Consider the following 26,031-nt stretch of genomic DNA (forward strand, 5'->3'; position numbering starts at 1 on the left):
TTACACGGAAGAGTTTGAAAGCGTAGAAAAGTCTGGACGCATACATATACTTCGTTACTGGATCTGTTCTGAATCAAGAATAAATCCCACGTAGCGATGGAGCCACTAAGATTTTTTCAATACCAATATTTAAAGAAATGATCCCTGGTTTTACACAAACTCGCATTCATGAACTATGATTGAGGGAAAAAAAAAGACAGCGAGTCAGCTCCTCCGTACACGGAAGCGTGTTGCAACCACACATTAAACTTCGGTAAACTTCTCTGTGGCACACTTTTTTTTAAAAAATATATATTGTTCTAAAATGAGTCCAATGCATATTTAAAAAAAGAAAATAAACCGCTGGGATAGGCTTCAGCCCCTGTACACAGAAGCGGGTTGCGGCCACACGTTAACCAACATCAACCTCTGTGTGACCGAGAGTTTATTTTCTTTTTTTAAATACGTAGTGCACTCATTTGAGAACAATGCATATTAAAAAAAAAACAAAAAAAAAAACCATCTGTCGGGGAGTGGTTTACTGAAGTTTAATGTGTGGCTGCAACACGCTTCCATGTATGTTAGAGTCTACTCTGTCATTTTTTTTTTTTTTTAACGCATTGTTATCAAATGAGCCAACTTGGCATTACAAATACTTCTTGGGAATTTGAGATTGACAAGAATAATTCATACCTGAAGTGAAGTGATCGCTACACAGTCGTGTGTATTGTAGTGTATGTATTTGGGCACCATCCATCACATTTAATTCCCAAAATCCACCGATCTTTTCTGGTCTTTTCAGCTTGTATTCCATAGAATGACCTTTGAATATCTGTCTCGTCGGTTGTAACAAAACCAACAGCACAACAATTCTCGGGAATTGTGAATATTCTGCTCCGGTTCAATGTCCCCCATGATGTGGAGCAGCTCTTTTTGACCGGCAATATGTCGCCGTGAAAATGGTGACGTCACGTGCACGAGCCCTATAGCTGGAGCATTGGTCTTAACATTGGTCGGTCAATCTGGGTCATGTAAACCAACGAAAGCTCACATGGTTGCGGCTTTATTAAGCACAAAGATTCCTTTGAGATTCTCTGATATCACACTGAAAGAATTACTCAATTTTTGTGAGGTAGTGATGGTAACAATCCTGCAAAACTCCACTGTGTAGAGCCTCTCTTTTGGTTAGTCTTTGTATGTTGGGCTGTTGTGACCCACTCAAGGAAATATGCAGGTTCTGGAAGAGCGAGCTTTGCAGAAATGGCAATCTCTCCCGAGCCCTGCGAGCCTCTGTCACAGTGCGTTAGCGGGAGCTGCCAAGTGAGATTCGCATGCGCCCACAGGAAAAGTGCCCAGATTGGGTGGCACACTCACTGGCAGAGTGGTGGCGGCTGTCGCCATCATCATATCTACTGGGGAAATGAGTGACCTTGTTTTTTTCCGTTCTTTTCCTCCTCTGTTTGTCCAGCCTGAGGGAGCCTCCTGTGACATCTGTCCCTGACCCCCAGACCATTGGCCACGTTGGCTCCTTCAGGCTGCATCTTGACTCCTCCCCCAAGGCAGCACTGGACCCGCCTTGACAAAAAACAAACAAACAAACAAACACTGGTCATGTGCTTGAAGATGTCAAGTCAAAAGCCATCGACTCCTGCTCTCGTCTTTTAACCAAAACAATGGGTTTAATTTTTTCCTTTTACATTTCAAATACAATATGTGCATAATAACAGTGCTGCAAATATGTCTTTCATGTGATCTTGACAAACATATTTTGCATGTTTTACTTTAGGACAAATTGAAACTGGTATACATTTTCTTGGTGCCTCAAGTTGTTTACAGTTTTAGATGATTTCCCTCTTTTTATTTTATTTTCCGATTGTTTTGGCGATGCAATGCATGCAAGACATCTGCATGATATGACAAAGTAAGGCTTGTAATATGTAATAACATGAGCACATCCTGTAAGACGAAAAGCGAGTCCGCCGTTACGATGACATCTGACGCTACAGTTGTCGAAACAATGCACTTTGTTCGAAGAAATATGTGACTATGACATAAATGCAATTGAAAATGCAATAAAGTCAAAGTGATTTAAAAAAAAAAAAAGATCCCGATTATGGGGCTATATTTAGCTTTTGCATATATTTAGATCACTGGAACGCTGTTCAAAGCCTGGCAAGAGTGATGGGACCAAACACATTTCATTTTTATCAGCAGCATTTGCCGCGCCTTCGTGCGATGCCAGTTTGGAGAGTAAATTCGCTTCTTAACTGCACACACTGCCCCGAGAAAATTATTCTGTTGAATTAACAGTGAAGACGGATACATTGGGGTCTGAGGTTTGAATCTTGGTTGCGGCCCTCATGTGGATTTTACATTTTCTCCTCATGTTTGCGTGACGTTTCTACGGCTAGTCTGACTTTCTCCCATACATGTTGAGTGTCCTTTGTCGTTCCTGGGGCCTCCTCCCAGTTGGACATGCCCGGAACATTTCACCAGGGGGGCCACTTCAACTGGCTCCTTTCAATGCAGAGGAGATACTCCACTCCGATCCCGTCCTGGATGAAGTGAAAGACACCCTGTGGAGGAAACTCACTTCGGATGCTTGTATCCACCATATTGTTTCTTTTGGTCACAGCCGCAGTTTGTGACCATAGATGAGTCTGGGAACATTGATCGACTGGGAAATGGAGATCTCAGCTCCTTTTTTACCATGACAGAATGAAAAAGACTCTACATCACTGCAGAGGCTACACCTATCCACCTGTTGATCACCCACTCCAATGTCCCTTTACTTGTTAACAAGCCCCCGAGAAACATAAAAGTCCTCTTCTTTGGTCAGGATTTCTCATGCTCAAGATTGGTCTCCACTCTTGAAGACCATACTCTCAGATTTGGAAGTTCTGATTCTAATTCCAACTGTTTGAGTTGTGAACTCCCACATACCCTCGAGGAACCAGCTGAAGGGTATAAAGCAAGCACTTAACTGAAGCCACACTGCTTTTCCTGAATCTGAGATTCAACTTCCCATGGAGCGTAATCTCCAGGACCCCTAAATTGACCTTACCAGGGAGGCTGACGAGTGCGATCTCTCTGGAGTTGGAACTGGGGCCCAGTGACTCGCATCCGAGAGAGGGGAAAATACCATCCATGTATCGTCATCGTTTTTTCCCTCACCTCAGACCTGTTTGCCATTGGTAACTCTTGCAGGAACACACATTTTTAGGCAACTTAACTCTTGGGATCATCGGGGGACCCACCACCACCACCACCACCACAATAAGGTGATGGCTCAGGAGGGGGAAATAAAACTCTAAGTAACTTCAGAGGTTACACAAAAAATGTATCACAAAGAAGATATTTCAGCCATCTTTTGGATTGGACATCTATCTCCAAGAGATCAGTGTTTGGAGCTTGTTTTAATATATACAGTACACACAGTACATAATTTTAGCCAAGTCAATAAAATGCAGCAAAACTCTTTTTGGTCAGACCCATTCATGTGTGTTCCCCAAGCGTAACACAATATGTTCTCAAACTTGAAAGTTTTGAGGAAAATTACCCTTGCTGAGAAAAATTACCCTTGAAAGAAAACAAGCTGAAAGTCAGACCAGCCCCACACCCTCCATCATCCATCGCACGTCACCACCTCTACAGTACATTTCCTTGGGGGCTGACCTTCACTGAGCGGAATGATGTTTAAGGTCTTTGACAAAAGGTGGACCATTCCTTCGACAAATCAACATTTGTCCTCTCAGACTTCTCAATCTCTTAAGAGCCCATACAAGAGATGTCCCAAAGATGACAAATGATGATTGTCAAAGAGTGGTACACCACAAAGTGTAGGGGAATTGTCCATTGTTCGGCTTTTCGACGTGAGGAAGGCAAGACAAACAGTGGAGGACCCAACTAGAGGGAAGAACAGCAATCATACAGGAATCTCCAAAAAATGGGCTGAGCCCCATTTTACATTGAGCCAGGGGGCAATAAGTATACCTACCCATGCTCAGCACCTCTTAATGTGGGCACCTCCAGAGTCCAACCCTTCTCGAGAGGACCGGTACCAGAGACCAAGCTGTGTGTGGTGACGAGCCCGACGATGTCCAGTTGGAACTCCGGCTTGAGCACCTTCCTATGTGACATTCCACGTCCCTAGAACCATTTTCAGTAGCTGTGGACCAGAAAGCCAAGGTCCCTGCCTTTGGCCAACGCCCAGCTCGCACTGGACTCTCCCCCGATGGCGAGCAAGCTTGGCTGCCACGTGCTCGCCTTTGAACCAAAACCTCCAGGCCTGGTTCCAGGGGGTGGCCCGGTGGCCTGCGTGCTGACACGGGAAAACGTGATTCCATCAGTTTACTCATCACAGGGTGGTGTCTTTTATTTATTATTTATTATTATTATTTTTTATTATTATTAGCAAATTGATGAGACAACAAAGATTGCCTGGACAAGACCAGTAGCTGGAGGGAACTGATTGGTTGAAACAAGGTTGTACTGATGAAAACAGGCGGAGACAACTACTGTAACACAGGGAAACATAACAAACGCACGAAACAAAACTAAATCTAGTCAGAACCAAGTCAACAAACACAACCAATCATGACAGTGCTGGGTTCCATTCACTTGTTGACTTTTATTTTTCTCCACGGTGAGAAATGTGTCCATACAAGGACCTCTGTTTGCTGTCTGAGTCACAGTGTGCGTGTGCGCGCGCATCAGTTTGAGTTGTGGGGCAAAGTTCTTTCTGCTAATATTTAACAGGATATTTTTTGAGTGACGCAGCGGAGCCCCGCGCATACCAGTATCATCGAAATAGCGTTTTTATCATGTGCGATTCTCACCGCTGCTCCAAACGGACAATAAGGTAAGTCAGGCACATTTTACTTTTGAGTAGATTAGGGACATTAAACTTGTATTTTTTCCTTCAGTCAAATTTAGCGAAACAGGATTAAACCAGAAAAAATATTTAGAGCTAAGTTTATTCATATGCTCTTTATTTTACTCATCATTGTATGCGTTAAACCAGTCCTGAAGCGTAAAATACAGTATAAAAATGTAAAAAAATTAACACAAGTATACGTAAACTCAGCTGGTAAAGCGTTGGCCTCACAGTTCTGAGGTCCCACCTTCGATCCCGGACCTGCCTGTGTGGAGTTTGCATGTTCTCCCTGTGCCTGCATTGATTTTCTCTGGGCACTCCGGTTTCCTCCCATATCCCAGAAAACATTCATTGGATGCTCTAAATTGCCCCTAAGTGTGATTGTGAGTGCGGCTGTTTGTCGCAATGTGCCCCGCGATTGGCTGGCAACCAGTTCGGGGTGTACCCCGCCTCCTGCCCGTTGACAGCTGGGATAGGCTCCAGCACTCCCCGCGATCCACGCGAGGATAATCTCGGTGAAGAAAATGGATGGATGGATACATAAAGATGCAAAAATGGTAATTCAATGGTAATTAAATAGTAACAAAATGTAGTGCTGAATGCATTACTGTATCAATAAACAAAGCATCGCTTTCTGAGTCAGAAATGGCCGTACACGTTGTAAATGGTTTCATTTGACTAGTTTCCTAATAGCGAAAAGGAATTTAGTGCAAGATGACCTACATTTTATTGGAACGCACTACCGCATTTCAGCTTCCCCGCAGGAATTACTGTACGGCCCACATTTTCTCACTGCTTTAATTAATCCTTCAGGTTTACTCGCTACTGTATTGTAATGCATTCTTTTACAGCCACGTTTATTCTCGTCGAGTAACTATTTTGTCTTTCATAGTGTAACACTTTGTTTCATTAGATTTGCCTTTGTGGTAACGGGACACTTCTTGAAAATATAATAATATAATAGTAATATGCTAATAATAGAATATTGTGTTAAGGCAGAAATGTTGATATGTCTTGTTTTTGGACCTCATTACAGTAACAATGTTCTGGCCTTGTACTGTAGTTTGACCTGACTTTAAAACCTAAAAAAAAAAAAAAAAGTTGAGTAATGCTGATGCTTTATGGCGGTTTTATTTCCAGGTCCCTTTCGCCGTGATAACCGGATGACACTGAAATGCAAAATGATGGACGTTTTTATTCTGTCGGTGGTTCTGCTGTCGTACGGCACTCAAGGTGAGAGTTGAGCATAAAATAAAAACGACCTTTTGTCTGACTGGCGCCGACGCCGACGACACAAAAGCCAGTAACGCATGCATTAACTGGCGCGGCGCTTGTGTTGAAGTGCGGCGCTACTTCACTTCTGCTTACGCCCACAGACCATCTAGTTAGAGGAAGCCTTAATGATCTCGCGGCACCGTAATGAATTTTCTTCCAAATAATATCAGTAAAATGGAGCCAGTGGCCATGGGAATTCCGAGTCACTGGTCCTTATTTCCCAGTAGGAGTAGACTCAAATGATGCTCATTAGTGTGGCATTCTGTGATTGCAGTAAACTGTTTGTTTGGCCCAGATTGAAATTTGTTTATTTATTTTTGTCGGGCCTCATATCCTAAATGGATGTATAATTTATGATCCTGGGTGCCTAGTTCACAACAGCAAAGGAGTTATACATCACCCAGAGTATTGTAAACCGACGAGACCGCGTCTCTTCGCACATTATGTGCCTTTTTTTTTTTTTTTTTTTAGTGCAACTGGAAATAGAATTGATCTATTCCTGAGTCAAAATGGCACCATCAAAAAAGCTTTACTGCAGGGACTAATAAACCACACATTTACCCTTTGATGCTACAGGATGAGAGTGCAGAGGGAGCTGACTGCTTGTAGCGAGCTCCTTTCCTCCTTTTTGCACTGTGTACTACATCTAAATTTGCAATAGCTGTTTTGAAAATATCCAACAGTTCACTGTACAATCTTTTTCTTTTGTGATTGTTGACAAATTCCCTATTATCGTACTGAGTAGCCAAGGCGGGCTCAAGCGTGTCCGACATTCAAATACACCCACTTTCCGCTTCTATGATGTGCAATCCATTTGCCGTAATTTCCGGCCTACAGAGCGCACCTGCTCGTTAGCCTCACCCAGTACATTTGTAAAGGAAATATCATTTGGTACATACTTAAGTCGCAAGTGCCCACATTGAAACATGAGATATTTACACAGAAAGAGTTTTCAAAGTTTTAATATCTTAGCTGAGCTTAACATAGCAACAACACGGTAGCACGAACAGGGCTGTTAAAAAACAAACATACCGGTAAAAAAACAGCCGTGGCAGCTACAGAGTAGCAACACGGTAGCACAGCACTAACAGGGCTGGTTAAAAAAAAAAAAAATACCTAAATCACTGAGACATGGCAGTAACTCAGCAGCAACACGGTAGCGCGGTGCTAACGCTAGCGTGGCACTAACAGGGCCGGTTTAAAAAAACAAAAACATATAGGTAAAAATCACCGAGACACAGCAGCAAGACGCTAGCACGGTGCTAACAGGGCCGGTTAAAAAAAACTGAAGACTATTTTACTTTTATTGCACTTTCATTATTTGCTTGAATATGACCTTATACATTTAATCAACAGATAAAGTGTTGTCTATGTCCAGACAAGGATATGTTGTGGAGCGCGGTGGCTGTCCTTGATCTTTGTACGCAGAAAAAACGGCTGGTGGCAGCCTCCTCTCCCGGGCGTTGCCGTAGAGATGAATGACACAAGATTAAGGAGAGCAAAGTTACTATCCTGGCCTAGGACCAGACTGCGGGCGGGCAGCCACTTCTACCATGGACCCATACATATGAAAACCTCGTGTTACTGGGCAGCTTTAGTCTTCTTCTTGGGTCATCTTGTCAGAAGACACACGTCTCGTGTGCAGCAGATGCCTAGATAAGACCCGGACGTCTGTATTGCACATTCCTTGTAATAAATCCATTTGCTGTTAACTTTGCCTAAGCATTGGTCATCTCTTCCTCGATCAGCGAACACGCGTAGGGTCCAAACTCGCAAATCCCTACAAAAAATATCGGTAAAAATCACTGAGACACAGCAAAACGCTAACGCTAGCGCAGCGCTAACAGGGCCGGTTAAAAAAAAAAAAAACATACCGCTAAAAGTCACTTCCTCGGCACATTGATTCCACCTGTCTCACTCTTACCTTTTCCGCTCGAGTGTCCTCTTGCGGCCGTTAGAGAAAATGCACAAATTAGCCGCATCACCGCATAAGCCGCAGGGTTCAAAGCATGTGAAAAAAGGCGAGGCTTATAGGCCGGAAATTACGGTACATTTGAACATCTTGTACATTAATATGCTTTCTAAGGTTTGCTAGAAAATGTTTATAATTTTGCTTTCTGAAATGTAGCAAAATAATAACTTCAGTACGCTCCTTTGACTCTTTTGCAGTTTCTGCTCTTTTAAAGCTGTCGCCCCTGAACTTGACTGTCCTGAGGGGGGACGAGGTCCGCTTTAGCTGCAGCAGCGACAATGCAAAATGGGATGTTATGCTGTGGGAGCTGAACAGCACGGTGGTCGTCACCATCTCCAGAATTCACGGCGTGCTTTCCTCGTCCTTGCCCAACGTGACGGCAGAGAAAAGCCGGACCGTAAATGGTTGGGACTTGGTTCTCAAGAGTGTGGAGCGGCTCCACCAGGGACGAGTGAGCTGTAACATCCAGGGCGAAGGCAGGGAAACAGCCTGGCTATTTGTTCAAGGTCGGTATCAAATTTTATTTGGACTGTGATATATTGTTTTTCATGATCTCTAGTAACTGACCATATAATGTTTAAGACACAAAGACACGCGCTCACACTACAAATACGACAAGTCTAAGAATGTTGCACTAATAGCAGTTACGCCAGCAGTTACTCGTTTGTGCTTGTATAATTGAAGTTGAACTAGTAGCTTTATGACACAAATCATTGCAGTAGTATTGAGATGTTAAACATACTTTAACGTGTTTATGTCCAACCCCCACCATCTCTGTAATTCTCACAATGGCATCATCTTCGCCACGGTCGTCGATAAAACGCTCGTTTGTAAAAGTACGAGTTACTGTATAACTTTTTTGACTTCAGTCAGTAGTAAATCCTGCATTTTTCTTGACAAAACATCAAGTCTTATTTTTATTTCGATTATTTTTTAAAGACCCTACAAAACGGCGGCACGGTGGATCAGCTGGTGAAACGTTGGCCTCACACTTCTGATGACCCGGGTTCAATCCCGGGCCCACCTGTGTGGAGTTTGCATGTTCTCCCCGTGCCTGTGTGAGTTTCCTCCGGGCACTCCGGTTTCTTCCCACATTCCAAAAACATGCAACATTGATTGAACACTCTAACTTTAAACTCCTGCCTGTTGACAGCTGAGATAGACTCCAGCACTCCCCGTGACCCTCGTGAGGATAAGTGGCAAATAAAATTTGATGGATGGATGGATGGACCCTACAAAACTATTACTGGGATTTCCGGACTATAAGACGCGATTTTTGTCATCCGGTTTCAACCCCACATCTTATGCAATGATGCGCTTAATTTATAAATTTTTTTCAAACGGCTGCCAGGGGGCCCTCGAGCAGAAACGCTAAGACTGAGAGGTGGAATATATGTGTCGAGGAAGACGCAAGTTTAATGTAACTTCGCGCTTTGTGGATGAATTAAATTAGCAGGAACAGACCCTTATCATGGAAAATGCAAGAAATGCATATGATGCAGATTTCACGTTAAAAAGCAAATGAGCTGGCCGATAAAGAAGGAAACAGAGTGGCTGCACGTAAACTTGGCATGAATGAATCGATGCTGAGACGCTGGAAATGGCAGCGGGAAGAACAGGAGCAATCTAAAAAGATGAAAAAAAGCTTTCAGAAGTAATAACAGCAGGTGGTGGTTGTGTTACTGCCGTGTTACTGCCGTGTCTCAGTGACTTTTACCGGTATGTTTCTTTTACCCAGCCCTGTTAGTGTTGTGTTACTGCCGCGTCACAGACACTATTTGGAAAGAAAAGCTAAGGTATATTATTGACCCATTCATGGGCAGGGTGACAATTTTTTGCCTTATTGAGACAAAAGTCTCCGAACAGGCCCCAATCAAGGAAATCACACTTCTTTTTCATTTAATGCATAAAACAAAGGGCAAAAAAGATGCATCCTCTCGTGGGCAGCGTCCCAAAACTGTGACGGGTTTCTTGTAAGTTCTGTGAAGTGGTGCATACTAGAGATATGTTTATTAATTCCTATTCTAGAACAACGCTTAGGCATTAATAATACTGATGGATTAGCATTTTGAAGACAAACTTGGTTGCATACTGACCTTTCTCCCTTTCTTCTCTTGGAAAACGCTCCATGTGTACTTGAGGCAGCCATGTTGGGTCAGGAAGGAAAGGGAAATAACTTTGACCGATGAGTTATCCTCAAAAGGTTCTGTGTACCCTCTTTCTTTGTAAATATCTCATGTTTCAATGTGGGCACATGTGGCTTATAGAGAGGTGTGGCTTATGTATGTACAAAATGTTTTTTCCTTTAAAAATGTACTGGGTGAGGCTTATAATCAGGTGCGGCTTTTGGTCCAGAAATTACGTGACGTATATTTTGACGTTGTAATGCGAACCAAACTGAAATAACGTTTTCTGAGGGGGAAAAGTTTTTTTGAAAACAGCCCAACATTTCACCAAAAGAGTTTCTCTCAAATTCTGTTTTTCTTGTGAATACTGTAGCACACTTCCAAGGCCAAAAATCCACTACAGCGCTCGTGGTCGCAGAAACACATTGAATATAACCTTGATGAAGAAAAAAAGAAAATAGCAAATGTTGCTTTGATCGTAGCCACCCACGCACTGCTGCCGCTTCAACATATGAGCCCCCCCTCCCCAGCCACAGGAAAAACCTGCATTTTGCTTTTCAACCTGCTTGATTAGGAGTTTTCTTTGAAATGCACCGAAGAATTACATCTGGTTATAAATGCTTGGTTCCGGTGTTGACAGAAGGAGAAGTATGTTGGGGATAACAAAATAAATTAAAACGGATTACATTTCAGTCGTCGGGTGAATGCATGCAGTGCATTTGAGGTCCGGTACAAAGAAAAATAACTCCTGTTTAATCTTAAAGTGGTCAAATGCTCAGGAAGATAATGACATGAAACAATACCATTCCAATAGAATTAGTTGAAATATTTGTTGTTAGGGTTTAACCATCTGACTAGACCTAATTGGTCATTTATAATTGATGTGTTATCATATAATTCTGGGAGTTTGCGATTGGCTGGTGACCCGTCTAGGATGTACCCTGCCTCTCAACAGGGATAGGATCCAGCTCACCCGTGACCCGAGTGAGGATAAGCTGTACAGAATTGAACCATGTGTTATTTAAATCACAAGCTCAAAGTCTGATTTTATTAAGTTATTACAAATTTATGAGAATCTTAATTTTAGCAGTGTGTGTGAGAAAATTGGCTGTGCATACAGTGTTTAAAACTAATGTTCATTCAGCAATTATACCGCATAAACTTTGTGTCAAAAAGAAGGAAAGAAAATCCAGCATCCAAATAATATGAGAAAAGAAAATCAGCATTTGAATCCTGAATGTTAAAGATATGAAAAAACATTTAAAAAAAAAGAGAATTAAACATATAGTATTAATGGTCTCCTGTTTAGTCATTTTGTTTGAGCATAATTTGATTAAAAAAAAAACCCAATTTTCAATTATTACTATAGAAAGACAAATAAATAAATAATAATAATAATAATAAAATAGATTTTGTTTTTATTTCTAAACATTTTTTGAAAATGTTATTTTATTTTATTTTAAAGGGGAATTCCGGTGGTTTGGATTAACAATGTATCCAATAGGTCATATTATATGTGCTGTATCTTGAAAATGTGATGTTAATTCTCTCTCATTTAATGGTGTTTTTGAGAAGATATTTATCGTCAATTACGAATTTTCACGTCGCCGCCATTTTGGTGAGTCACGTGACATACGTGCACAGATGAGATGTATTAGGTGCCGCAACAAAGAAATCATTGCCGGTTTGTAACGTCTTCACATGCGGGACCAACACGATCGGACACGGTAAAATACCTTCCTGTATTGTGAAATTTTGCCATAATTCGGATAGAAATAATCCGCGGATTTTTCGGTGGCATGTTCTGCTCAGTAAGAAAAGAATCATTTAAGGACCGGAGAAAACCTACGGAGGCACAGGGAGAACATTCAAAACTCCACAATTCTCCACACACACAAAACTCCACCCAAAAAAAAAAAAAAAAAAAATCCACAAAAATTGAACCTGGAGAGCAAGATTGTTTTTTTTTTGGAATAAATGTACTGAAGCGAAGTGTTTATTTTTTTAAAAAATATTATTCTAGAACTGAATACTATTAAAAAGTTACAAAGTCAGCATTACATTGTTTCCCTTTCAAAAAGAGAACTGGCAGCAGTATTTGGGGGTGGAGTGGGAAGAGGAGGCGGGCTTAATTTTTTTAATGGTCTTTTGACACAAAACATTTGCACTTTGAATATAGAAGTATGAAATGCATTAGTTGGCTTTCATGTGCGTTCATGGTGTCCTGTAAAAAAAAGTAGAAAGTGCACAACTCCCACACAACTGAAGATAGAAACTGCGAGACTACACTAACTTGCATGTTATAACGGTGGCCATTTAGCAGAAAGAAAATTACACAACTATGGGCACATAGATCATTACAGGCATGTAGGTGATTAAAGTGATTAAAAGACGGCACATTTCCTCTAATAACAAATTAGTTTCGTCCATCAAATGTCAGGAACCAACGGTGCACGGGCAGACCGAAACGCAGGACTCCAAGACGAGGACATGATGTTCGGTGGGTTTTATTATAAACGAAAGTTGTGCACGACAACACAGCCCAAGAAGGCAGGATCCCCCCCCCCTCCAAAAAAAAAACAAAACAAGAAACAATGTCCGATAACTATGAGTCAACTAAAGAGCGTAACCAAAAGCATGACTGGACTGTCATGGCGCAGTGGCGGAGTAACCCTGGATGCGGTAAAACATACTCAACGAACTGGCGAATGCCAGTGACAAAACTCCAACTTAAACACATCATCTAATTACAGTGCCTCATGTGACATAGCTGTGACCGGCGACAGGTGTCAGAGCCCCTCTTGGCGGTGGTGCAGCCTTGCTCATGACATCAAGATATTGACTATTGTCATGGAAATGAAATATCTCAGATGAGTTGCCAATGTCACGATTGACGTCGTGACCTTCTCCTGATTGTTTGCATTCTTGCCCTTCATCTGAGAACTCAGCAAAAAACAAAAACTGAAGGCCAAAAAAGCAAGAGGGAGCCAATGACCCACCACCTTTTTCCGATCCATCGTAAAGAGAGCCTCCGTCGCTCCCCAAAACTGCAATCCGCGCTGACACGTTCGCTCATTAATAGTACTGTTAGCGAAACGAACCGGCGCACCCGCAGCGGGCCGCGAGCAGACGATTGCTCTGACCTGACACAGCCCTGGAATTAACTCCGTCCGCATCCTGGCACGTCCACTTAACAGTCAGCAACTCTGTGATTTGTGTACTGCAGCCTCAAATAAAGAGTTGGAAGCGAGCCACAAATTTGCTGCAGATCCTTTCTGGACTTCAATGGTCAATATAGGGATGATGTCCTCGGCCGCTCTTATGGATGGATTCTGATGCTGTTTCTCGTCTTTCTCTCTTTTCCAATGTCTAATAATAAGCTCCCGTTTATCGTTTCTGATTCACCTATGATCTATAGACGCCACACACATATATATATATATATATATCCATAGATTTCCTGGACTGCTTATCCTCACAAGGGTCTCCGAAGTGATGGAGCCAATCCCGGCTATCATTAGGCAGGAGGCGGGGTACACCCTGAACTGGTTGGCAGCCAATTGCAGGGCACATGAAGACAAACAATAGTCACAGTACATCTCGGTGTACTGTAGTACAGTAAAGTGCAGTACATCCAGTAGACCTGAGTGCTGGCTGACATGTTTTGTCACATCGTGGTACTTCACTGATGGTGCACAAATTGGTTGGCCTCTTTTTGTGAGACGCTTCAAGACCTGCTTCATCTGTAAAATTAATGTTAATGTAAGTTATGATGGCCCCCAGCCTCTTATCAGTCACTTGGAACAAGCCTGATGGTCGCGTGCCAACATTCGCACTCATCACCGTCTTAATCCATCCGGAGGCCACGTTAAAGATTTGATAGATGGAGAGTATGATTTCCTTTCCGAATTGGTTCCAAATTCAGGAATGAAATAGTCTGTGTTGTGAGCAAGCCTTGGCCACTGCCAGGACGGGCGTGGCCACACCACCGCTCACAGCTGTTTCACATTGGGAATGTAATTAGACGGGATTTTTAGTTGGTGTTTTTGTCACAGGCATTTGCCAGTTCGTTGCCTTGTGTTAGTGAGTTGCATTCACTGCCTGTGGGGCTCTCCGCTCTACGCGTAAGTTAGAGTAACCCCAGTCACAGCGATTCTGTGCCTTTTAGCTTGATCCTGTCCTGTTAGTTTGCCCCATAGTCATCGGACCTTCCTGCATATCTTTTGCATCCTGCATAGCCTACCGTTTCTGTATCTGCCTTGTTGGACTGCGAGACCGTGTATGACCCAGTTTCTGGAATAAACTACATTGAACATTATTCCTCCGCCTCGAAGTCCTGCATTTGGGTCCGCCCCCATACCACAGGTTCGAGACAAGTCTTTGCGTCTTCCACTGTTCATGCTGCCTGACGATGTGCTGTCCATCGATGCTCAATACCGGATTATTTAGCTTGCGGGTGCGGGATGAAGTGGGGAAAAAATGAGCAGCATTCGTCAGATATTTGACACTTTAGGGCGCTCAATCAAACACGTTAATTTTTTTTTCATATAAGTGAGGAGACCGATGGAGGTGCCGGTGCTGCTCATCTTATGCAGTTCTATTGGTCATACTTCAGTAAGTACAGTGCCTATATGAAGTTCCCACATGGAATATATTAGATAAGTGACAGAAAATGCTATTCACTAGTCTACTCTGTAAACAAAAGCAGTGCAGCTCAGCCTCTTGCTAGCGGTTATCCCGGCTCGCCATGTGAATGAAACTCATTTGAAATGGCCATTAAAAATATTTATTGTTCTTATCGTGTACAAAAGTGGGTTATGACATTCCAACAATAGGGAAATGGGGGTCCGAGGGTGACAAAAGTTGAGACAGACAATCATAGGCCACGTGTAAAGACACACATCATTCGTACCCATGTATAATTTCACCATTTATAAACCTAATTTGCATTTTTGGGGGATTGTAGATAGATTCTCCCCAAGGGGGGTTGCGTCAGGAAGGGCATCCGGCGTCAAAACTGTGCCCAACAAATATGAGCGTTCATCTGAGATGAGCTGAGCTGTGGCGACCCCTCACGGGACAAGCCGAAAGAAAGTCACAGAACGGATCGACCCACACGTTTGGAAGTGTGTGTTTATACCTGCTCCGTTGTTTTTGATTTCAGAGAAAGGCACCGTGAACATCTTTGGAGGCAGCACGATAGCCTTAAAGGGAGACTTGGTCCGGTTTGAGTGTTCCGCTGAGGGATGGTACCCGGAACCTTCTTTGCAATGGGAAGTCCATGGTAAAAAGGTAAACAAACAACAACAATCATACATGTGCAACAAGTATGTTATACCACTATCAGTTAAAATTAGATTCTGATGTGTAATTAAGATTTTGCAACACAGCTGTCACGACTCATACCTGCACAGCGTGATGCCTTCAGTGTCCGCATTGTGGACACTGTGTATTCAGTGACCTGACATTTGATTAGGTAAATCGGCATTATCGCTACCAAGAGACACGACAAACATTCTGTGATCATCTTGATAAAAAGCATGCAGGTTTTTTTCATTCACTCATCCATTTTACGAGACGCTTATCCTCACATGGGTCACGGGAGTGCTGGAACGTTTCCCAGCTGTCATCGGGTAGGAACTGAACTGGTTGCCAGCCCATCGCAGGGTACATGAAGTCAGACAACAGTCAGGGTCAAAATCACACCTAAGAAGGAATTTAGAGTCTCCAATGAATGCAGGTTTTTGGGATGTGGGAGGAAACTGGAGTGCCCAAAGAAAACCTACGCGGGTCCGGGATTTAAACCCCACTCCTCAGAACTGTGAGGCCAGTGATCTAACCCGTTGCCCAACCATGCCACCTGCACATTTTTAAAAATTTTCAGTATATACAGACAATAAATTACAAAAAAAAACCCCAAAAAAACAATACAAACAAAGTTTTTATTCCCACACCATAAATTCAACAGAAATGAAAATGGAAGTGGGCCCTGGATAGTTCCCAGGAGGTATCTGGTGATCGCTGGGTGCTGCAGTCGGGCCCGGCTGTCCCGCGGGGCGAGAGAATTAAGTCGATAAACGGCAGCGTGGCAGATGAACGGATCCCGCCAGGATTACCTCTCGCTGTACTGCAGGATGAAGGTCACAAACACTTACAGGAGCAAATACATCTAGAAATGATTAAGACGGGACCGCTGCCATATTTCAAGGCAGAGAGGAAAATTCACCATACCTCTTGTTGGTAAAAGATGGCACCACGTGGTCACTGGTAGGAGGGAAAGGCTAAATGATTCTGTCGATAGCAAAGAATTAATTTGCAAATCCCTGGCTCGCATAATATCATAATTTATAAATGATAGCCAGCCATTGCGTGGTTCTTTAGTTGAAGTGTGTTGTTGGACTTACAATCTGTCAGGTGATGGGGGGAACACGTTTTTGTCGTTCACTTTCAGATCACCAGACTTTCGCCACGTTCTGCCACCTGAAAGCATCCAAGCGCACCTTTTTTTTTTTTTTTTTTTTTTTTCACCCACAGCAGCGACCGTCAAAAAAAATGTTCTCACGCAGCAAAATAATCATGTGTTTATCTGTCTGGGCTGTGATATGAAGTTGAGCCAGGCCGCATACGACCTCAGCCGTGAAGTGACGGGAAAGGGCCTCTTCACCGTGAACAGCAACCTCAGCGTGACGGCGACGCGGAGCTCACGTGTTGACTGCCTGGCCTCAGTGTTCGCCCTCGCCACGCCGCTGAAGAGCAGCGTTCGTCTGACAGTGGGTGAGGCGCCATTAGTGTCATACTACAGTGAACCCCCGTTCACCTTGGGGCTACTTTCCAGGTCACACCTGAGATGTGAAAAAAAAAAAAAAATGTTTTAACCCTCATTGGCTTTAAACTTACTGTAATTCCCGGCCTACAGAGCGCACCTGGTTATAAGCCTCACCCAGTACATTTGTAAAGGAAATACCATTTGGTACACACATAGGCCGCAGCTGTGTGTAAGCCCACATTGAAACTCGAGATATTTACAAAGAAAGACGGTACACGCTAATGCTAATGCTGCGTTATCCCTAGCGCTAATGCTAACACTAACGCCACACTAACGCTAGCGACGTGCTAACAGGGCTGGGTAAAAAAAACCATACCGGTAAAAATCACTGAGACACTCCAGTAACACACTAGCACAGCGCTAGCAGGGCCGGACCGGTAAAAGTCAGTTCCTCGCCACATATGTTCCACCGGCCTCACTCTTACCTCATTCGGTCGTGAGAAAATATGCACAAATTAGCCGCATTATTACGTAAACCGCAGGGTTGAAAGCGTGTGAAAAAAAAAATCGCGGATTATAGGCCGGAAATTACGATACTTGAACACATTTTTTAAAAAAAATATTCCTTATCGCCTGCTTATTTGTCACTCCAAGGTAAGCGTACAGGAAAACAGACATATACATAATGTATGGAGCGACTGTGGATCGGCTGATAGAGCTGGTCGTCCTGAAATCGTAGGGTTGATGGTTTGAACCCCAGCTTTGACTGTCCGTTCACTGACTGACTGGAAAAAATGATATGGATGAAACCGTGTACGCACTTGTCGTTACTGTGTTTAGATACCTACGGTACAATTTCTTCCCGTCGAATTGCACATGGCAGCCGTGGATGTGGAGTGAAAAGACCCCCCCCCCCCCCAAAAAAAAAAAAAGCGGTATCATGCTACTTCATGTTTGTGCAGCTGCATGTTGCCAGGAAGACTCAATCATACCTGCCATACTGGCCAATGAGAAAACTGCAGTACTGTGTACTACCACTAATAAAATCGAGCACTTCTGTTGATTTATTTATGCTACTGTGAGTCTGTTAGACAATTACAATTTTACTCAATTAACAGCATTTTTTTTTTCACAAAATTCTGTTTTGTATGCATTTTGGAAGTTGAAAAATAAAATGATGAGCAAATAGAATAGTGAGGAAGTGTATTATAAAATTTCTGTTTTGTACAGTTTCTCCTCATAGGCTGTCTGCAAAACTACAGCCAAATCGCACAATGCCAAGTTTGCATCTGTTGACCGACACGACCTTTCTCTTCAGTTGCAGAGGTGGCGGGGGGTAAAGATGACTGCACAGTCCCGCTGGCGGTAACGTCCTCCCTCACCGCTCTTCTCCTACTTCTCCTGCTCTGCGTCTGCGCCGTCCTCTGGTACAGAGAAAGAAGTCGAGCAAGTATGCTCTTTTTATTGAATTACGTCGGCCCCTTCTCATTTCTGTCCCGAGATTATGATTAAAGTATAATGAAGACGCAAGGGGGTCACATTCCGAGACGTTGGCCTTCACCAAGGACACAATATTTTTTCCCCCGAGTGTGTCGAGAACATGAGTTGTCAGCACAAAAGTGGACTTTTACACAGGCATTTTTAGACAAGTACGTTTCCAAAATAGGATAACTGCAGGGATGCTAAAATGGGGTCACCAAGGATCAACACCAACAACACGACGCTTGTGCAAAATGCAACTAGCAACTACAGTACAGTACAGTCTCGGTTCTTGACCACAATCCATTCTCGAAGTCGGTTTGAGAAATGATTTGTTCGAAAACTGGATCGATATTTCCCATCACAATTAATGGAAAAAGAAATTATCCGTTCCGAGTCTATAACAAATTGGGTTTTTAAAACATTTTTTTTTAGCTTTTCCTGAAGGCAACATGCAGACTGTTTGGAAGGTTTGGGCGTTTGGTAAAGTCCGCTCCCGTTCATGATCATGGACTTTTTCTACACATTAGCAACTAAGTGAAATGTTTGCCATTGCAAAGAACATCAATGATGTTTCCTTGTGCATGCGTCAGTAAAAATGATAAGGACACTATATTTGATGAAAAACGTTGCTTCAGTCCGGTTTGTTGAACTGAAAATAAATGGGGGGGGGGAAAAAAAAACTTTTGTTTTGTATAAAAATGTCAATTCAAGACTGTATACAGCACTAAACATACCTTATACAGTGATGCCTCGGTTCTCCACCACAATCCGTTCCACAAAACTGCTCGACAAGTGATTTGTTCGAAAACCGAAGTGATGTTTCCCATTACAGTGTATGGAAAAAGAAATAATGCGTTCTAAGCCTAGAAATTTGGGCTTTTTAAAGCATTTTTGTTTTTTAGCTTTTCCTGATAATAAACTTCATGGTAGGAATACATGTGTAGTTTAAATACTTTATATCATAAAATAATTTAAGAAATATATTTAATGTTTGCTTAAAATGTATGCTTGAGTAGGAGAGTAGGCTAGGCTGGGAGTGAGTGCATTGCCGTATCTGTAGCGACTCGGCCCCCAAACTTGTAAACTTTTTTTTTTAATTAAATAAAGTGCAGAATAACTTCAAAGAAGCAATAATGAGGGGGGAAAAAAAGCAATTTTTTTTTTATCTTTGCAAAAAGTAACACCCAAAAACATTTACTCGTAACTCGAGTTAACGAAATATTTGAAACAAAATAAAAATGCAGAAATGCAAAACTATCAACTGACTCTCCCCCTTTTCACAAAGAATGAATCTAGTAGCACTTGTTTCTGCCGTCTTTTAAGCACTTTTCTGAAGTGGCTCATCACAACATCATTAAAATTTTCCAGTGCTCTGCTACATTCGGCGTTATTGGGGTGATGTTCGACAAAATTATGGATTTCATTCCATTTGGCACAGATAGCTTTGATATCAGCACTTGGGACATCCTTCTTGCTTTCAGCCTCACCAGACAACATCTCCTCCTCCAACATCTTCTCCTCCTCCTCCTGAAGGTGCAGGAGTTCTTCGGTAGTGAGGTTCCACTTGCCTTCTTTGGAGCCGTGATGGGGGTTAAAAGTCCTCAATCGGAAGTAAAAAAAAAAAACAGTCTCTACCGGGACACGTCTGCGTACAGGGGCTGCGTTCTCCAGAATGACAAAGCGCGTCGTGGGTCAGCTGGTCTGGCCACGCGCATGATGTTATTTCCGGGTTTTGTTGGGGGCGTTCAAGTACCGATTTTCATTCGAAAACAGAAGCAAAAAAATCTCTAAATTTTTGTTCGATTTGTTCGAGATTGGGGACGTTCGAGAACCGAGGCTGTACCGTATTTCATTTGGAAATCTTCAGTCTTAAAGCCTATAACATTTCTCGTTCTCTCATATTAATATTACAAAGTGGAGGCGTAAGCTTCGAAGGCTGAAGGTGGTTTGGGGACAGGGGATGGAAAAAGTACCAAGAATATACAATTCATAGTGTGGAGCAGAAAATCCAACTGATGTCCACTCGGAGGGTGGAGGAAGCTTGTTTCTGCACAGCGTCACCCAAAAAAAAAAAAAAAAAAAAAAAAGCCTTGAGTCACGCATTTAGAAGTTGTAATCCCCGTAACCGATTGGAGAGCAGTGTAACTGACTCACGTCCGTGGTTCTGGGCTAAGGGATTATCTCCGGCGGTTGATTCTGTTCCCTAGTGCTCCTTTTACCGTCGTTCTGATTCTTCCATCTTAAAACGGGAGCTCGAGAAATGCGAGAGGAACGTTTTGGCCGTCAAAGTCGCTCTCTTTAATCGAGCCGTACTTGGGAGTCGTGTCGTGTTTTGCAATTATTGGAAAAATGCAAGGAGCTGCTCCGCTTCCCCTCGGAGATTTCTAGAAGGGGGATTTAGTTATATAACCACAAAGGAAGTTTCTCTCCCTGCAACAATAAACATTTTTTTAAGTCTCACGTGCATAACATTGTCTACATCTTTGTTGTATAAAATTGAAGCCTTGTTACAAAACTCATAAACACTCCGCTGACTCGAAGCTGTTGAATCTAAAATTAATTATTGGTCCTGCGTTCCATAGCGGTCCTACTTTTGTTGTTGTCAATGCTTTGAGATGGTGCATTGGCTCTATAGTTGATGCAACGCCGCGCAATGCTACCCTTAAAACCTCTTTTTTTTTTTTTTTTTTTCAGAGACAAGTACACAGGATGCCAAAAGGTAAGATCTCAAATGTTTTATGGACAGACCTTCCTTATAGGGCTGGAGTAAATTATCGCCAATAAATTTCTTTGCAAGTGAGGCGTGAGGGCACTTTTATTGTTGCTCAAGCAAATAAATTGCAATTTAAAAATAGCTTGCACTAAACAGGCAGCGCCGTTTTTGGCTTGTTTAAGAGGCACATGTCATGCTCGTTAAATTTCTCGGAATTTTTCTCAACAGCTGAAAGACAATTTATAGTTCTGGGAGAGGAGTGGATCTTGTAAAAACGGTCCACTTCATTATAAAAACAATACAAGGCTTCTGACAAATTACTGCTTTATGAGGGAATTATTTGTTAATCCAGCCGAAAAGAGTTTCCTTCACAGGGTGTCCGGGGTCTCCCTTAGAGAACGGGTGATAAGCTCGGTCATCAGGGAGGGGCTCAGTGTCGAGCCGCTGTTCCTCCGCACTGAGAGGAGCCAGATGAGATGGCTGGGACATCTGATCTGGATGCCTCCCGGACGCCTCCCTGGTGAGGTGTTCCGGGCATGTCCCACCAGAAAGAGACCCCAGGGACAACCCAGGACACGCCGGAGAGACTATGACTCTCGGCTGACTTGGGAACACCTTGGGATCCCTCCGGAAAAGCTGGAAGAAGTTGGCTAGGGAAAGGGAAGTCTGGGTATCCCTGCTGAAGCTACTTCCCCCGTGACCCGACCCGGAAAAGCGGTAGAAAATGGATGGATGGATGTTCTATCACTATTATTTCTACTTTTACTTTTGAGGCTGCAGCATGCGTCGGCTGGCGCAAGCCGAAAAACAACACGTCAACGTTAAACATGGCAGATGCGAAAAACAAAATTTTAATCGGTAAAAATAACTACCTGGAATGTTATCATGCTTTCTCGGTAAAAAATAAATAATGGAAATATTTCAAGGAAAATACACCTGAAAAGTCACTAAACACAAACATTACAAATGCCCCCAGTTTTTCCTGAATGAGCGTAACATAGTACTAAAGATGTGATATGAAAGACTCAAAATTTCTCCACAAACGGCTTTTGGTAGATGAGCCGTCATTGTGTGCAACTGTGCAATCGAGTTCATTCTTCTCCTTCAGGGAGCAGAAACTATAGACTATTAGTCTCTAATATTACTATTCTAGTCTATAGATTAGTAGTAGTAGTATTACATTTGGTTCCTTTTCAGTCTATTTATTCGCTATCGCATTCAAAGTATGAGCCCCCGTCTTTTCTTTCTCGAGCACGTTCGGCTCCAGTGCAACTTGACTCCCCAGGAATAAACGGCCAAGCTAGCGAAAGCGGTCAGAGCTTTGGGTGGCACGTGACGTATCAAGGCAAAGGAATGAAATTGAACATGAACCGCTATCATTGACATTGTTCTGTGTTTTTGTTGACTTGGTAATGATTATTTGGTTTGATTCATGCTTTGTTTGCCTCCCTAATCCCTGTTTGCCTTGATTGTTTTTTTTTTTTTTTTTTAATTAAATATTATTTTGAGATTCTTGCACGCCTGCCTTACCTCCCTGCTTCCCTGCACTTGAGTCCTACAGCCTTTCTGTCACGATCACGGCCAAATAGGATATTTTACATCACCTAAAGTATCAGCGCATCTGACAGTAAATGACCTTAGATCAGAAGCATTAAAAAGTCCACCATCGAGGACTTGCACGCAACCTAAACTAGGTCCAGAGCAGGCAGGATCCTCTCAGACCCTCCACATCTTGACCACCAGGTCTTCCAGCTCCTTATGTCGGGAAAGTGATACAGATCCATGAAAGTCAAAAGTAGCAGGCATTTCCCCTCTTGCAATTAAGTCATTGAATTCTTGATCAGCAAACGTATTATTTTTCTGCCTTATAATTCCTATAAACAGAAATGTCTTCTTCTTGTTGCTACATTGTTCCATGTTCTCTGTTTTCTGTATGTCATACCAGGGCAGCCCCGACTGCTGGAGAAAAATTCCCTGTGTGTTCTACACGCTTGGCCATCAAAGATGATTCTGATCCTGATTCTGATTAAGAGCTTTTTTTCTGTGAAAATTGTGAAATTGCTAAACGTAACTTTCGCTCATGTTTTGAGGAATTGCAGGTATGAAAAATCAAATGATGGACCAACTTTGCCTGCTGAGCCGAGAGGTGGGAGGGTCAACTTTGGATATATGAGCGAGGGCACACCAGGTGAGTATTATATTATAAGCACAGGTCGGTATAATGGATTCTACTCAAGTAAAATTACCGTTTCCTCCGACATCCCAAAATCATGCATGGTATATTAATAGCAGGCTCTGAATTGCTTGTAGGTCTGAATGTGAGCGTGATTGGTTGTTTGTTTATGTGTGGCCTGCGATTGGCTGTCAAGCCAGTTCAGGGTCTACCCCGCATTCTGCCCGACGATAGCTGGGAAAGGCTCCATAACCCTTGTGAGGATAATCGGCTCGGAAAATGGATGGATGTTAATAATTATCCCAGTCAGTTTTCCTTTCTTCTCTCTTCTAAACCTCAAAGCATTGAAATCAATTTGTCATGAGCAGCAGTGAAATCTTTTTGGCCCAAGACCTCAATTAACCCACACGAATTCATCGGCATCTATTGAACACCCCAAATTAAGCATACCGTGCTCACACTGGAGTCCCCTGAACCATTCAAACGGAACCAAAAGTAGCTGATCTGCGGCCGGAAGGGTCAGATGGGGCTGAATGCTTTTTTCCCTTTTTTTTTTTTTCTCCCATCCCGCAGACGCAGTTTACAATGAGATAATCGAGGAAATTCGTAGCAAGATGGATTTTGTCGGCATTGAGAAGGTAAGATAGAGAGAGGCAACAGCAGAATAGGGAGACTGCGAGATTGTCAAAGTCTGCCATAAACCGCTGAATTGATGAGTAGGGTCGATCTGGTCTGGACGTACATGCAGATCTACACGCTCACTGCTGCTCTCAAACTTTTCCAAAATACCAACCAAGACAGGGACTCCTCCACGCCACTAAATCCGCCTTTCCTTGTCCGTCAGGGTCCTGATGTGGTGACCTCCAGCAACATTTCTTTACATGGGGACCCTCGCACGCATGTCAACCTTTCAGAGGAGGACTCCAAAAACATCAGGAGAGTTACGACAGTTTGAACACGTTTCATGCGCTTTCTGAATTGAGATGAGATGTCATTTCACCGAGGTTTCCAGCTGGTTTTGGAAAGTCACAAGCTTTTCTACGTAGAATTGTATTTTTCACTGGAAAATATAGAAAAATAATCTGTTTTGTATCCATCGTAAAACCTTGATAAAACATACAATGTTTTCAGGAACGTTTTAACCGATGTTGAAACAAGTTTCACCAATGTTGTAAAATGTAAAAAGTTACTTCAGTTTAAAGGTCAGAGGACAAAGATGTTAAAATTGTTCTTGATAACTCGAGAATTCCTTTAAAAACCACATCCGCCATCATGAGGTGATTACTTGTATATTGCACATATACAACAGTTAAATCGATGAATATGCGTGCTTTTTGCATCCTGCGGTCTGTGGCTCTCTCCGGGATTTTGACGCCACACCAGCCAAGCGGCGTCTTCATTTGGCGTTGTCATGAGGAAGGCTTGGCCACTGCCAAGAGGGGCGTGGCCACGCCACACCGCCCAGAGCAGCTGTTTCACATTGTGACTGTAATTAGACAGGCATTTAAGTTGGAGTTTTTGTCACTGGCATTTGCCAGTTCGTTGCCTTGTGTCAGTGAATTGCATTCTCTGCCTGTGGGACTCTCTGGTCCTACGCGTAAGTTAAAGTAACCCTAGTCACAGCGATTCTATGTCTTTTTGTTTGTTCCTGTCCTATTGAGTTAGTTTGCTTCAGAGTCATCGAATCCTTGCTGCATGTCTTTTGGGTGCCGCCTAGCCTAGTGTTTCTGTGCCTCTGCCTTGTCAGACTGCTACACCGTGTATGACCCAGTTTCTGGAATAAACTACATTGAACATTATGCCTCTGCCTCGTAGTCCTCAATTCGGGTCTGCCACCGCACCGGCGGTCCGTGACAGGCGTTTTGTGCTCTTCCGTGCTGTTGTCCGTTGTCCTTGTATATTTGTTCTCGTAGAATTTAGCGATATCACAATAGATTCTTTTGTGGCAGTTGGATGTACAAATGGTTCAGGTAGTGACATTTCATTTTTTTTTTTTTTTATTGGTGTTGGGGTGGGGGCGTTCCATGTTTTAAAAGGAATACGTGACCATTTTTCTCAATACCGTCAGGATCTCAACCGGCAGCAAGGGAAATAATGGCGGACAAGAGAGATTGAGGAAGACCAGAGAGAATGTTGATTGATGAGCAGTTGGTGTAAGAGAGAAGGATGCAGGTAGGCTAATGTTGAAAAGGATGGCGACCCCTAACGGGACAAGCTCAAAGGAAAAGAGGAATGGACCTTTCCGACCTGTCAATCACTCGTACAATAATAGCCAATCAGATAGCCGCATTGTTTTAACCCCTGGCTTTGACACGCCCCTGCCGCCATGTTTTCCCACAAGCAATCCTGGTTGTCAGTAGCGTGCACTTGGAAAAGTTAATGTTACGAAGAAAACGGTCCTCAAATGCGCTTGGGGAACGTGCAATTCTGATGAAAGATATCCGGTCAGGTTACAAGGGGGCCGGTCGATTCATTTTCCAAAGCCTAAGACACAGTTGACGAAGTGTCTACGATAGATTAAGTCTTGCGGAAGACCACACGTACAACTAAGTGTGGACATTATCAACAAACAAGGCTGAATGTTCGACGGGAAGTGAGGGAGAAGTACCTTCTGTGAGTTTAATTACTATCAGTGCGTTATACATTGGAGGAGAACAACTTTCACTCGT

General features: G+C 42.9%; 1 protein-coding gene across 16 annotated transcripts in view; it reads left to right on the forward strand.

Annotated features, from left to right (window-relative positions):
* The window catches only part of sh3bgr (SH3 domain binding glutamate-rich protein), a 37,276-nt gene extending 12,115 nt beyond the window's left edge, over positions 1 to 25,161 (forward strand). For 6 of the 16 annotated variants that reach the window (XM_061826786.1, XM_061826788.1, XM_061826789.1 and 3 more), the window contains one exon: positions 1,448 to 4,329. Coding sequence is in view for 5 of the 16 variants with exons in the window: in XM_061826780.1 (XP_061682764.1) it covers positions 6,019 to 6,088; positions 8,300 to 8,608; positions 15,393 to 15,520; positions 16,837 to 17,002; positions 18,313 to 18,444; positions 21,171 to 21,195; positions 23,280 to 23,377; positions 23,936 to 24,000; positions 24,207 to 24,317 (1,104 nt within the window). In the remaining 11 variants the exon portion in view is untranslated. Of the gene's footprint in view, positions 1 to 1,447; positions 4,330 to 4,737; positions 4,841 to 5,995; positions 6,089 to 7,480; positions 8,178 to 8,299; positions 8,609 to 15,392; positions 15,521 to 16,836; positions 17,003 to 18,312; positions 18,445 to 21,170; positions 21,196 to 23,134; positions 23,378 to 23,935; positions 24,001 to 24,206 lie in introns of those variants that run through there. The other 10 variants (XM_061826780.1, XM_061826781.1, XR_009795991.1 and 7 more) reach the window with 10 other exon arrangements.
* The last annotated feature ends 870 nt before the right edge of the window (positions 25,162 to 26,031 follow it).

Source organism: Syngnathoides biaculeatus, chromosome 8, assembly GCF_019802595.1.
Source record: "Syngnathoides biaculeatus isolate LvHL_M chromosome 8, ASM1980259v1, whole genome shotgun sequence".
NCBI classification, from domain to species: domain Eukaryota; kingdom Metazoa; phylum Chordata; class Actinopteri; order Syngnathiformes; family Syngnathidae; genus Syngnathoides; species Syngnathoides biaculeatus.